A 14,932-nucleotide genomic window follows, 5' to 3' on the forward strand; every position below is an offset into this window, starting at 1 on the left:
TTATATGTAGTATATTTACCACAGCTACATTATTTTTCAATGTATGACAAATAACACACACAAAAGTACATCATCTTTTTTGCACCTATTTCGATATCCAACTCGATTTAATAATGAGAAAATACTATACTATCTATTTATATCCGTACGTTTTTTTTCATTTTTTGTCATAATTAAAATATGTACAAATAATATGATTTAAATTACATTTTTTTCCTAACACGACTTTTAAGATGTAATTGAGGGAGCAATAAAATGTATAAACAAATGCAAAATATTTTCTTTTTCTGGTGCGATTTTGATTAATGGCTAAAAATTATGATGTCTTTTATTTACTCAAATGTAATGAGGCATAATAATTACCTATATTTGAAAGTTAAAAAGGTTTAGTTCTACTATTTAGCAAAGTAAAAAAGCTCATTATTGATTTGTTTGTGGATTCAAGATTTTTTATGCAACACTTGATTGTATTATCATTATACATGACACATTAATAACCAATTTATGTATATTTAGCACCCATTTTATTTTTTAATTATGATTTTGTCTTAAATAAAGTTAATGATAAAAATATTTTAAAAATAACATCATTAATTTCTCAGTAAAAATAAAACTTTCATTAAAATATTCATTTCATAACTTTTTACAATTTTAATTTTTATTGCTCAGATTAAAATAAAGCAGTGAGAAACATAAAAATAAGTAAATTATCAATTTAAATTTCATAAATAATACGGAGTACGCTAAAAAGTTAAATTTTATAAATATCGTGCATATATTGCCCGGGATTTAAACTTTTAATAATAATTTCTCCTCTTTAAGACCGTTAAATGTTTAGAGAAAACAATTTCAACCGCGACAACCGGTGTGTAAGTATGGCCTCGAATATGAACTCCCATTTTACTGTCTTTCTTTACCAAATCCTATTCTTTCCTTGAACCCAAAACCCACCTCTACGCTCTAACCCTAAACTCACCTCTAACCATAAACTGAGACTATACGGCAGCCGACGACGATAGTGACCGGCGAAGACGGCGACCAGCAAGAAGGATAAATCCCTATTTTTTTATTCCTATTTCGAATCCATCAATTATTTAGTAAGTATGATTTTTATCTTTTTATTGTTTTTAATTTCATATGCTTATTTGAATTGAATCTCATACGAATTTGCCCTTAAATTAGTACTGTATTAATTTGCTATTCAATTGATATTAATGTGTTCTTAATTTCATATGTTTCGTCTGATTTTACTGATGATGATTTGTCCAAGAGTGTGCTAGTTAATGAATGAATGCTTTAAACTTTGAGCTTTGCTTATTTGATTTTCAGGGATAATGTACATGTGTTAGTTAATGCAAGTGAAATCAGTGGTGTTTGAATTTTATTTTTGCGTATACCTTTCCAATTACAAAAAAAATGCATCAATTAATCTAGATAATTGTCCTCTTGTTCTTTTGAGGTAAATCCAGTAGAAGAATAAGAAGATTATTTGTCTTAAATTATATACTTTCTTTTCAATTCTAATTTCTGGGTTTAATAATTACTCATGTCAAGTTTTTTGTCATTATTGTCACTTTCTGGTAAATTTATGGGTTTTCTTCTCCTTTTCTGGGCTTTTCAATTAATTATGGGTTTGTTATTATTCTTTTTTGTTATTAAAAATGTAAATATTGTTATTGGACATATTTAATATTTATTGTTTAGTATATTTAATATTGGAAATCATCGAACAATGTAGATGGACAATTCTGACAATAGTCATAAAATTTAATTACTTGAAATAATTGTTGTAATTATAGCTACTTGAAACCGATTTATTATATTCTCATTTGTGACGGCACGTATCCGTCACTTTGGAGTGACGGATACCATTTCCTCTCACAAATGACCCAAATAGAGGAGAGAGGGAAGCACATGGGGGTGCCCCCACCTTGTCCCCCCTATTTGTTTTGTGAGTGACATTACCCGTCACTTGCTCCGACCCGTCTTCAGCAAGACTAACTGTTTATTATATACGGAGTATACAATTAAGACTTGATAGAAACCAAGTATAATGCTGTGTTAATTCCCATATAGAACGTGGGTACTGAAAATCAGGAAATACAAAATGTATTTTTTGACTTATTGATTTTCAACCACAGAGCAACACATAGGCACATAGGCTCTGTGGTTATTGCTTTAATAAATAAGATACGATATTAATTCTATTAAAAATCGATCTGAAGCTTACACATGGTAGATTGTCGTGAAAACTAAGAGGGTGGTGGCAAAGGCCAAAGGGTAGACAACTTTTTTTTATATATATGGTGGCCGAAATTGGTAGTGAGAGAAGGATAGTGTCATAATTTGGAGTGGATATAATGCAATTCTTTCGTGTAGCGGAAGAGGCTTTGTGGATTTTGGGATGAGCCATGCCGGATTCTGGGCGAGTGGTTTGCTGCTTTCGCTTAAAAATAATATCTACCATGAGGGTTTGTGGCCGAATTTTAATAGTGACCAAAGGAGTGGTGGTCGAATTTTAGTAGTGAGATAATGCAATTTTGGTGGTAATTTGGCCAAGAGGCTGGTGGCCAATAATTTTGGCGGTGGTTGACCAAAGGAGTTGCGGCAAAACATTAATAGTGGGTTTGCTGCAATTCTTGGGGTTTTGTAAGGTGGATTATGGGTGGTGGTAGTGGAAGAAGAATAACTTTTAATTAAGGCGTTAACTTTTATCAAGAGCCTCACACTACCACATTTGAAGACCATCTCAATCAAAGCTTTAAGGTTATGATCGACTTAATCGGTCAATCAGTGATCATCTATCTTATATCTTGGACCATTGAAATTAAGAAACCGTTGCTTAGGAATTTGTGAAGAAACTCAAAGTCCCACATGTGAGGGTTGTCCCACATTGATAAAAGAGGAGAAGAATTACCACTTTATAAGGCAAAGGGCTACTCCCTCTATTGCCAATTGGTTTTAGAGTGGAACCCTCTTGGGCCTCTGTTGTGGACTCTTTCTCCTCCGTTTGGGTGCGGCCCAGGCCCGTTGTTGAATTTAACATGGCATCAGAGCAGGATTAATTCCTGGCTCCTGCGTTTTTTTAAAGTCCGAGCCTCAAATTAACTTCAATCACTTTCAACGGTGAAAATTATGATCTCTGGGCTGATGCCGTCAAGAATGGGTTAGAAGCCAAGAATAAATTGGGGCTTGTTGATGGGACAGTGCCGAAGCCAGAGGGGAAGGAGGAAGGGAATTGTGAAGTCGTAGCATGACGTCAATGCAATGCCATGATAAAGGCTTGGTTGCTAAGTGTGATTGACGAGAAATTGCATCCAAGCATAGCTTTTTCTGGGACCGTTGTCGAAATCTGGAAGGAACTCAAGGAGCGTTATCTTTCCGGGGAATGCAAACACGTATTCATCAACTAAAAGGCGACATCATAGCGTGCAGGCAAGGTAATCGTTCTATCGTAGATTATTATACGAATTTGAAATCCCTATGGGACGAACTCGCTACATATAGCCGAGTACCCAACTGTACATGTGGTGCTGCCACTGAATTTCTTAAAGAAAAAGAGGAGGAAAAAATCCACCAATTTATAATGGGACTTAATAGTGCTTTATACGATAATATTCGTTCCAATTTATTGATGGAAGACGATCTCACCTCTCTCAATCGAGTCTATGGGATCCTTTTAAGGGAAGAGCGACACAAAGCAGTCACTCGCATCATAGATGAGCCTGTGTTAAAATATGAGAGAATTGATTCTCGAAGGTTGGCAATATACCTGTGTTGTGTTAATTTTATTGATGATCAATGTCGATGATCTAAAGCTCATTATATACAACAGTGACAACTAACTATTCCTAAGTTAAGGCCTAAGAATAAGGAAAGGATAACCACAAATTAGCAACTAAATATTTACAAGATAAGTATGAAATAATATATTCCGTACATATCCCACATAATACGGGAATATATTATTTCATAGTTCCATACTCCCCCTTAAGTTGGAGCAGTAGGAGCTCGAATGCCCAACTTACGACTCAAATATTCAAAAGCATCTCGTCCAAGGGCCTTGGTAAATAAATCTGCAATTTGTTCTTTGCTTTGGACATGACTTGCTGCAATGTTTTTGGTTATCAAATGCTGTCGAATAAAGTGACAATCCACTTCAATGTGCTTCATACGATCATGAAAAACCGGGTTTTTGGCAATGTGTAAAGCACACTTATTGTCACAAAGAACTCGCATAGGGTGCATATGGGGAATGTTGAGTGAAGAAAGGAATGATTTCACCCATATTAACTCACTTGTGACGGCTGCCATAGCTCGGTACTCCGCCTCTGCCGTGGATTTGGCAACAGTCGGTTGCTTGCGAACTTTCCAAGATATGGGAGTCGAGTCGAGGGCCACGAAATACCCAGTGAGTGACTGACGAGTTAGTGGACATCGAGCATAGTCCGAGTCAGAATACCCAATAAGTTGCAGTTTGGCATCCTTTCGCATCACTATGCCTTTATCTGGGTCGCCTTTAAGGTACTTAACCACACGGAGCGCGGCTTCCAGATGTTCTTTCCTCGGTTCTTGCACGAATTGGGATAAGGTGTGAACGGCATACAACAAGTCCGGCCTCGTGAGAGTCAGATAAACAAGCCTCCCTACTAGCCTCCTATATATGAGGGGATCTTTTAATAGAGGGCTAGTTGAGAGGATCAAGTCGTGATTTTGAGCGATGGGCGTGTGTGCTGGCTTTGCCCCTTCCAATTTCGCTTCCTTGATGATCTCTAAGGCATACTTTCGTTGACAAAGGAATAAACCGGACTCTCCATGAGCTACTTCTATCCCCAAAAAAAACTTCAGTCGACCTAGGTCTTTTATGCCAAATGTTGTGTCGAGAAAGAGCTTCAATTTATCACTTGCTGTGGTGTTGGCAATTTCATATAAACTTCTTCATCTAAATCGCCATGAAGGAAGCGTTGTTGATGTCTAGTTGCGCAATGTCCCATTTCTTTGTCACCGCAATTCCTAATAATAGACGCACGCTTGTCATTTTGGCCACTGGTGCAAAAGTCTCATGATAATCGACACCTTCTATTTGTGTAAAACCTTGAGCTACCAACCGGGCTTTGTATCTTTCGACGGTTCCATTTGCCTTGAGCTTGACTTTGTATACCCATTTACAACCAATGGGTTTCTTACCATCGGGAAGATCAACAATTGCCCATGTCCTATTTTTTGTAAGAGCCTCGATTTCTTTCCCCATTGCTTCTCTCCATTCACGGTGTTTGACAGCTTCAAAATAATTTCTAGGTTCTCGAATCGCATCAACAACTTCAAGAAAATTTTGGTGACATAATGAAAAACAATTACTTGTTTAATAATTAATTATTGGATAACGGGTACCTTTCATAGATGACGATGATTGAGACGAGTGAGTTGATTTTGTTGAGATGACACGAGTGGACTTGCAAAGATAGTCTTTCTTCCATGCGGGTTCGAATTTTTGCCTCTCACCACGTCCTAAACGGACTTCTTCCTCCATTTCCGAACGCTCCCCCTCAATGTCAACACCCTCCTTGTCTCCACTGTTCTTATTGGTGTTCGAGTCGGTAGCATGATCCCTCTCACTCTCAATTTGCTCGGTATGGTCTGGTTGGATATTTCTGTCCATGATAGTTTCAAATGTAGGTGTTGTGCTTGGAGGTGGAGTGTAAGGGTTGAATTCGATTATGGGGAGTGAATCAGTGGGTTCATTTTTTGCATTTTGTTTTGGGTCATGCGTTGTATCATGTTCATAAGGGAAGACATGCTCATAAAAATGCACATCACGGGAAACAAAGTGTCGCCTTGATTTTAAGTCATAAACGCACCACCCTTTCTGAGACTTGGGATACCCAATGAACATACAACGAATTCCACGTTCCTTAAACTTGTCCTTTGGTCGTTGTTTATTATGAGCATAAACGAGACAACCAAAAACCCTTAAATTATCTAGATTAGGAGCATGACCATACAATAGTTCATAAGGTGTCTTTCCATCTAGAATTTTTGTGGGGGTCCTATTTATGAGATAGGCAGCAGTTAAGACACATTCCCCTCAGAACTCGATGGGTAGGTTGGCTTGAAATCTAAGTGCCCTCGCTTTCTCTAAAATCTGTCTGTGCTTTCTCTCAACACGGCCGTTTTGCTGAGGCGTGTCTACTACACTGGTTTGGAAAATCATGCCGTTTTCTTTATAAAATTGTTTTAACGGTCCCGAAAGAAATTCAGTTCTTCCGTTATCACTTTGTACTATTTTAATTTGCTTTCCAAACTGGGTGTCTACCATTTTGCAAAAATACTTCATTAAATCACAAACCTCCCCTCTATCCTTCATAAGGTGGACCCAAACACTACGGCTATGGTCATCGACGACAGTTAAAAAATAATGTGCACCAGATAGGCTATTTTCTCTATATGGCCCCCATATATCACAATGTATTAAATGAAACAAATTGTCATTCCTCTTATTATTCAACGGAAAACTCAATCAGGTTTGTTTTGAACGACAACAAGGGTCACAAATAAAATTTGGATCTACGGATAATTGTTTCGAAATTAATTTGTTAAAAGAGGTAAAAACATGACTTGAAGGATGACCAAGTCTTTGATGCCATACCCGAGCTTCATCTACACCAACTCGTGCAACAACATTCCCGACTCGTGTCATGTAATAAACGCCATCTCGCAACTCACCCCGTCCAATCTCCGTCTTCATAGATTGGTCCTGTATTATACAACAATTAGGATTAAAAACCACTAAGCAATTATTTTCACGAATGAGTTGCGGAATTGAAATTAAATGACACGTCAAATTCGGCACATATAACACATCTTGTAAAATAAAATTATTTGTGAGAATAACTCTCCCATGTTCAGTAGCGACAATAGACGAGCCATCCGGTAAAGCAACATTCGACGGCGCTCCTTTCCATGGCTCGCAAAGTATTTCCCTACAACCTGTCATATGGTGGGAGCACCCACTATCGAGCATCCAATCATTCAAATTAACAGAACGATTACCTTTTAATTTTTCACTATTTTCACCTCTGGTATCAAGAAGGGTTCGTACTTGCTCGATTTCCGTCGCAGTGAGAGCTTGTTTTGAGGAGTCTCCTTCATCATTGGTCGACACGGCGTTCGCGGTTTGATTATTAGTTCTTGGACCGCGTCCACCTCTACCTCCTCTCCTTCCTCTTCCACGACCCCTGCCATTAATTCCTAACTTTTCCCAACAATTGGCCTCCGTATGGTACCACTTCTTGCAGTGAGTGCATCGCGGGGGTTCGTAGTCCTTGGAATCTGGCTGTTGACTGGTGCCACGACCACTACCAGTTTGTGCAGCCATAGCGACTTCCGTTGCAGGCTATGGAACTATGAAATAATATATTCCCGTATTATGTGGGATATGTACGGAATATATTATTTCATACTTATCTTGTAAATATTTAGTTGCTAATTTGTGGTTATCCTTTCCTTATTCTTAGGCCTTAACTTAGGAATAGTTAGCTGTCACTGTTGTATATAATGAGCTTTAGATCATCGACATTGATCATCAATAAAATTAACACAACACAGGCATATTGCCAACCTTCGACAATCAATTCTCTCATATTTTAACATGGTATCAGAGCCCATGGCTAAAGACCTGGGTTTCATGGGCCAAAGTTTGCAGTCGGACGAGCAAAAATTGCTCAGTTGAAGCCATGTTTGCAGCTGGACGAGCAAAGTTGCTCAGTTGAATTTGTGAATTTGTCCAGACTGTGTGAAAAGTGGGCCTCACATGTGAGGAGGAGTGTGAAGAAACTCAAAGTCCCACATGTGAGGGTTGTCCCACATTGATAAAAGAGGAGAAGAATTACCACTTTATAAGGCAAGGGGCTACTCCCTCTATTGCCAATTGGTTTTAGAGTGGAACCCTCTTGGGCCTCTGTTGTGGACTCTTTCTCCTCCGTTTGGGTGTGGCCTAGGCCCGTTGTTGAATTTACAGAATTAGAGGATGAGTTTTTAAATTCTAAATTTCCAATTAAAGAAGAAAAGAGTTGGGAATTCGGGTCTTAGAAAAAAAAAAGAGGGTAGAGAGTCGGGGTGAGAAATTAGAAAAGCATTGCTTTGTTTTTACTAAATTAGATTTTTTTTCTCTTTTCCTACCACTATTGTTATTTTAAAACTCTGAACAATGGGCCCTTTCTAGCTTGGGCCCTAGGCCGCCGCCCCTCCAGACGACCCTCAGAACCGGGGCCTGGAGGGCAAGTGTCCATCTAAAGTGTGAATTTGTGTAAGGTTATAAGGTTAAGACGGATACACTCGTCTTAAATGAGAATTTGCGTTTTAATTGAAATCTCATATGTCAAGTTGAGACCTACGGAGTATTAAAAAGATGTATAATTTTAGTTATAATATTGAAAAACAAATACTGTTTTCCTGTTGGCTGTACTTTTCTTAGTTGTCATTTTTAATTTTTTAATTTAATGCCTTCCAATTTAATTTGATGTGTTGTTCTAAATTGTTTATTACGGAGTAATTTATGTCTTTTGGGGATTAGGAAATTAGATCTTTAATAATACGAATATATTGTATCTCTGAGTTTAGGTAACAGTAGGAGTCTATCACACTCGACAAATAATCGAGTTTGGAATTTGCAGGTGGAGTGAATGTGAAATTGAAGGGTTTGAGAAGACGAGCAATGAAGACTACATTACAGTGTGTCGTGAAGAACATAACACTAAGGAGGAGGTCTCCAACACTACGGTTCCTACCTTGTGTTAATTACCACACAAAGACGACTCCTTTCACTTTTTCACCAATTTCATCCACCCATCTTTCAAATCGCTCATCTCCCTTTAATTTCTCATCTTTTTATCCTTCTCTGATAACTTTTCATGATTATAGCACTAGCATTATCTCTCACTCTAGTAATCACATCATTCAACACGACTCTGATGATCGGGATTTAGTAGTCTCGGAATGGGAAGATGATGATGATGATGATGATGATCCTGATTATGGTGATGGAGGTGCTGGTGGTGGAATCGCGCTTCAGAATGTCTCTTGGGGTGAAACAGTTTTATCTATAGCTCAAGAAGTTCTGCTACAATTTGGTGATGACATAAAATTATTCGCATTTAAGACTACACCGCGTGGTTATATTTATGTAAGGCTAGACAAACTCACAGATGAGTATGGTTGCCCTGACATAGCCGAGATTGAAAGGTTTAATAGAGAATACCAGGAACGCTTAGAGGAAGAAGGATCAAAAGGGAAAATACCAGATAATCTTGCCCTTGAGGTATCTTCCCCAGGGGCAAACCGTTTACTGGTGGTACCCGATGACCTGCTACCATTCAAAGACTTCCCTATGCAGGTATCGTACGTTGAGGAAGGCAAGACCCAGGTAAAGGTTAAAGTATTTTCCCTCGAGTCAATTGACACAGAGACTGAGCACTGTGTGTGGAAATTGGCTGATGTACAAGAAAACTGGGATACTGAAAGTAAAGGAAAGCCGTTGAACCGTAAACAGAGAGATTGGAGATTGAAGCTTCCATACACCATGACAAAGAAAGTGGCATTGTGCTGCATGAAACCTGATTCATGATTCTCATCTACTTCCTGTGTTTATTTCATTTTTTCCTTAAGAAACTTTTGGTTGAAATTGCATCTGCATTTGAAGGATATCGATCCAAGATTGATATCATACGAAGTTGATATGACAGAGCCTCTAACTCTGTTTGTATGGTTACGAATCAAGTTGATACGACAGAGTTGTCCAAAAGCAGCAAAATGTTTACAAGAATTAAGTTCTGGCTGAAATATATGATGGTGCTTTCAACCTTGTTGCTCTCAGGTCAGTCAATAGTCATGAAGAGTTGTCTAAAGCAGCAAATTTTTTACTAGAATAAAGTTCGTGCTCAAATGTAACCCCATGTGATAAATATTCAGTTCATCTACCGCGTTCAACGTATTTTTAGATTTAGATGGCTTTATACTTCCGTTCAGACCTGTCTTAAGCATAGAGACCCTAGTTTCCGTTCTAGTTTTTGGTTCCCTGCGATTACAAGTATGATACTTGTTCTTATAGATTTTAGCCATATGCGTAGCTCCATGAGGTTCTTTTAATTTCTTTTGTAGTTTAATTTTTTCGTTTGAGGTTTTGAGTAGCTCTTCTTAGATCAGGGTTTTATGTAAGCTGAATTTTATTTTATGCAGGATTTGTTGTCGTGTAACAGTGCTCTATTTTTTTGTGTTCTTAAGTGTTATACTTGGTCTGAAAAGGATAAACTTCCTATTTCATTGCGCAGTAGAATTAAGCTGAGGATTTGCTTCTAACTAAGAATCGTACTCTTTTTCTGGTGTCTAATGCGCTTAAATGAAAAATGTTTGTTTAAATCGAGATACCTAAGAAAGCCACGTATAGATTCGCGCTACAGCTTACAACCTATGCTGACTTTCATACAACAAGATGACTGTAGAACCCTCAACAGAATTTTTAATTTACTCTTTAGTAAAAGTGTGAAATAGATTGATTAACCAAAAGCATTACAGCTAGTTCTAGTGTGCTAAACACAAATATCTTTTTCGATTTTCTTAAAAATTCTAAGGAAACTAAAAGCTGAATGAATATAGCATCCAACTGTAGAAATATTCAACCAAGAATAGCTAAGCCAAACAAAGAATGATGAGGTTTTTCATATTTTGTTGATGACAACCTTCTGCAAGCCTTCTTCGCCAGCATCATCTAGACATAGCTATTCAATCACTAGTTTCCACTTTCATGTAACAAAAGGCCTTGTCTAAGGAAGAGGTGAGAGTTTCGGGTCCAAACGCGTCTTGGAGAAGACTTGGACTTCAAATTGAGCTCCAATAACACGATGCCGTTTTAACCAAAACAGCTTCTGGCGCAATTCATGCCTCTCTGCTTGTATGTCCAGTATTTGTTTCTGGACTCTTGTTTCGAATTGTTCCCTTGATTTTTTGTGGATATGTGGCGAACGCAATACGGTATATAGTTTTCTTGTTTCTGGCAACCCAACTTTACTCGTGTGTGGTGGAAGACTTTCCATCACCGGCCGACCAAAGGACGTTACAATTGCACGGATTTTGGTACTCATGATTTCACCTGCCTATATAAAATGTTCACCATCAACATATAAACAGATCCTAAAATAATCTTTACAAAGAAAATAAAAGGTTGTGTCCAAAGCTGTAAAGAACTAATTTGTTTAAAAAATTATTAACATTTGATGGAGATATGTAAAATCTAATACAGAGGCATTTGTCCTGGAATTTGGTAGACAGCCTCAGATGAACCAAACAACTCAAAAAAACAAAATGCCGAAAAGAACTAACTTGGGCGGACTGGGCTCAAATCTAGGAGTAAACATGTACACTACCAAAAGAGTCAGAGTGAGCAACTGATCTAACAGATTAAAGAAGCTATAATTAAATCAAAGTAGCTACCGAAAGCAATTGAAATCGTTAAAATTGGAGGAATGTGGGTTTGGTTTACCAACAGGTTATGAGAAAGCCGTTTAAGGAAAAGCAACTATTATATATTGTCAATTGCCTGCTGCATTTTAAATACTTAGCAAATTCAAACTCATTCGTGAACAGATAAAGAAACGGTTTTTAGATTGGCTAATGTTGTGTGGGCTTTGAAAAACAGAGAGAGTAAATTGTTCCCTTCAATGAGTTCTTGTTTAATATTGTATATTAAACTTGTCGGCACCAACAAATTTATACCATCAGACCAAAATTATTTTCAGAGGCACAGATCTTTACGGTCATCCACATTACAGTTGGACAATACATCATTCAGGTCAGGTCAAGACTAAACAGCGAGGTAATATCATTAAAAACACACCAAAGAACAGTAGCCAAATGTAGTTTAACCAATTGGAAACCTAAAAGTTCAGGACAATCAAAATAACCAGTGGTAAAATCGGTAAGAGACACGTCTATTTGTGGTCTGGTGGGCAGTACTGTGACTCAAGTCGTGGGTAGACAACGAGTATTTGATATCAAGAACGTAAGGACCTTAATAAACAGCATCATGTATTCTTAATCGGAAGGAAAACTTGAAAAACTAAGCAAATTATGATATGTAAACTAACCAGCCTCAAAACATGCAAGAAGCATAAAACTATGATTAGTGTGTAAAAATTACATCTTTCTCTACAACTAATGAACTCACTACTACTACCATCCTTCTCGTTTACGCCCATTATTCCAAATTTCCATTCACAAAAAACTGTCAAATGTGACTGATGCACAAGATGGACAGAGTATTAGGACGACATATTAATCCAACTGGTCAAAGATTATAAATGGACCGACTTATTTTATTATATTTCGATATGAATTTAGACATTATAGCGTAACGATGACAAAAGCTGGTGCTTATCTTTTCTCAAATGACTTGTAGAATCATATGTCAACACTTTATGATCCAACACATTCAACATTTTCACGTTTGTGTTACTATGATCCTCACCCGATTTAGGGTTTTTAATGATCGAATAGCAATTAGGGTAATATAAGAACCTTGGGTGTGTTTGGATTGAGGGATTTGGAGGGAAAAGAAAGGGAGGGAGAGTAGGGGATTTAAAATACCTTTGTTTGGATAGAAAATGGAGGGGGAGAGATTTGGAAGGATACAATTTCCCTCCTTCAAGGCTAATCAAAATCTCTTCACAATAGGCAAGATTTGGAGGGTATCCAAACCACCACACTCCATTCCCCCTCACCTTCCCTTCTCTCCCTTTCCTTTCCCTCCTTCACCCTCCTTTCTCTTTCCCTCCACTTTTGCTATCCAAATACACTCTTAAATTAATCTTCCCCAGTTTAATTGAAGTCAAAAGGTTCAAAAAATCAAGCCCAATTAGCTAAATTCCAAAAGATACGAAGATATATCCCAATTCAATCAAAATGTAGTCGGTTCAAAACCTCTAAATTCACACTCAATTGAAGAAAGAATCAATTGCAGATACAAATCCCAATTGAAACTGAATTCTAAAAAATGTAAATAACCCTAAATTAGATTCGAGTAAATAATGAAATGAAGCAACGGAGAGAAGAGGATACCTGCGATACTGTGGACGAGAGACTGAGAAGAAGAGGGTCGCGTCAATCAGTCTGCCTCTGTGGGATAGTAGCGCCACTCTGTTTTAAATGTGATCCTATGTACAATTACGGAGTACCCATGTCTCTTCGTTACAAATTTCCAAGGCCCTCATTTTTTTTTAATTCTTGTTAAAGATTACGATTGAGAGTGAAAGATTGAGAGTGAAAGTTGTGTGTTTTCTCATTCATCGAGTACGGTATTTATACAACGTAATACGGTGTGTATACATTAAATGCACCAAAGACATTTGCCATATTACTGTAGTAAATGTAGACTTATAGGAGGATGGTTGAGTAAATCCCGGAGGTGAGATTTTCACCTTGTCTTTGTGTTTACAACACTCCCCCTTGGAAATTTCACCTTATAATTACTTGGATTGTACTATATGCTTTGAAGGGTACTACCTCATTAAAAACCTTGTCAGTAAAAACCCAATGGGATAAAACCTGACTAAGGGAAAAAGAGTGTAGTACATATAGTACTCCCCCTGAATTCAACACATATCCTTGAGCCGTCTCATTCCGATCTTGCGAACTAGTTCTTGGAATTGCTTTGATGGTAGTGACTTTGTGAACAAGTCTGCAAAGTTCTCGCTTGACCTGACTTGTTGGATGTCAATTGTTCCTTGTTCTTGAAGATCATGTGTGAAAAAGAATTTTGGAGCTATATGCTTAGTTCTATCTCCTTTGATATATCCTTCCTTTACTTGAGCTATACACGCCGTATTATCCTCGTATATTATTGTCGGATGATCACTTGTCTTGATATCGCATTCCTTTTCAATGTACTGTATCATGGATCTCAACCATACACATTCTCTTGAAGCTTCGTACAATGCAATTAATTCTGCATGATTTGATGATGTGGCAGTCAAAGTTTGCTTTGTTGACTTCCAGGATATGGGTGTACCGCCGTATGTAAATACATATCCTGTCTGAGATTTTGCCTTTTGTGGGTCTGACAAGTATCCAGCATCTGCATATCCAATCAACGTAGCATCTTTCTTTCTAGGATAAAATAATCCTAAATCTTGGGTTCCTTGAAGGTACCTTAACAAGTGTTTAACTCCATTTCAATGTCTTTTAGTTGGTGATGCACTAAACCTTGCTAGTAAGTTAACCGAAAATGATATATCTGGTCGAGTATTATTTGCCAAATACATTAATGCACTTATTACACTAAGATATGGTACTTCTGGTCCTAGGATATCTCCGTTGGCTTCTCTTGACCTAAATTCGTTCTTTTCAACACTAAGAGAGCGAACAACCATTGGAGAACTAAGTGGATGTGATCTAGCCATTCCAAATCTTTGTATGACTCTTTGGGTGTAATTTTCTTGGTGAATAAGAACTCCATTCTTAAGATGCTTGATTTGTAGTCCAAGGCAAAATTTTGTTCGTCCGAGATCTTTCATCTCGAATTCTTTCATTAGATATTTTGCCGTGACTTCAAGCTCGGCTGGAGTTCCAATGATGTTTAAATCATCGACATACACCGCAATGATTGTGAATCCATTACATGTTTTCCTAATAAAAACACATGGACTAATGGGATCATTTTTGTAACCTTCTTTCACAAGATATTCTTTCAGACGATTATACCACATTCGCCCGATCGCTTTAATCCATATAAAGACTTTTGCGGTTTGATACAAAACATCTCCGAGGTAGTTTAGAGTTGTAATCGTTGGGCATTTTCACTCCATCTGGGATTTTCATGTATATATCAGTGTCAAGTGACCCATATAAATATGCAGTCACGACATCCATAAGGCGCATGTATAAT

At 37.6% G+C, this 14,932-nt stretch overlaps 1 protein-coding gene and 1 long non-coding RNA gene across 3 annotated transcripts; one reads left to right on the forward strand and one right to left on the reverse strand.

Annotated features, from left to right (window-relative positions):
• The first annotated feature begins 854 nt into the window (after window positions 1-854).
• LOC141642521 (uncharacterized) lies at window positions 855-10,260 on the forward strand. Of its 2 annotated transcripts, none has more exons than XM_074451358.1 (2): window positions 855-1,101; window positions 8,673-10,260. In XM_074451358.1, exon 2 carries the CDS (start codon window positions 8,714-8,716, stop codon window positions 9,620-9,622), a length of 909 nt encoding a protein of 302 aa, XP_074307459.1. In that variant the 5' UTR covers window positions 855-1,101; window positions 8,673-8,713; the 3' UTR covers window positions 9,623-10,260. The 2 variants fall into 2 exon arrangements, with proteins under 2 accessions (XP_074307459.1, XP_074307458.1); XM_074451357.1 differs by having other exon boundaries at window positions 856-1,097.
• Window positions 10,261-10,420: 160 nt separating this feature from the next.
• Window positions 10,421-13,665, reverse strand: LOC141642522 (uncharacterized). Its single transcript, XR_012543331.1, has 2 exons — window positions 13,108-13,665; window positions 10,421-11,147 (listed from the first exon to the last, which is right to left on the reverse strand). It is a non-coding gene; the product is annotated as an uncharacterized LOC141642522 (long non-coding RNA).
• Between the last annotated feature and the right edge of the window lie 1,267 nt (window positions 13,666-14,932).

The sequence above is a fragment of the Silene latifolia genome, chromosome 2, assembly GCF_048544455.1.
Source record: "Silene latifolia isolate original U9 population chromosome 2, ASM4854445v1, whole genome shotgun sequence".
NCBI lineage: Eukaryota > Viridiplantae > Streptophyta > Magnoliopsida > Caryophyllales > Caryophyllaceae > Silene > Silene latifolia.

Excerpts from the sequence above, each read along its gene's own strand:
- LOC141642521 (XM_074451358.1), top strand. The coding sequence starts at position 8,714 with ATGAAGACTACATTACAGTGTGTCGTGAAGAACATAACACTAAGGAGG.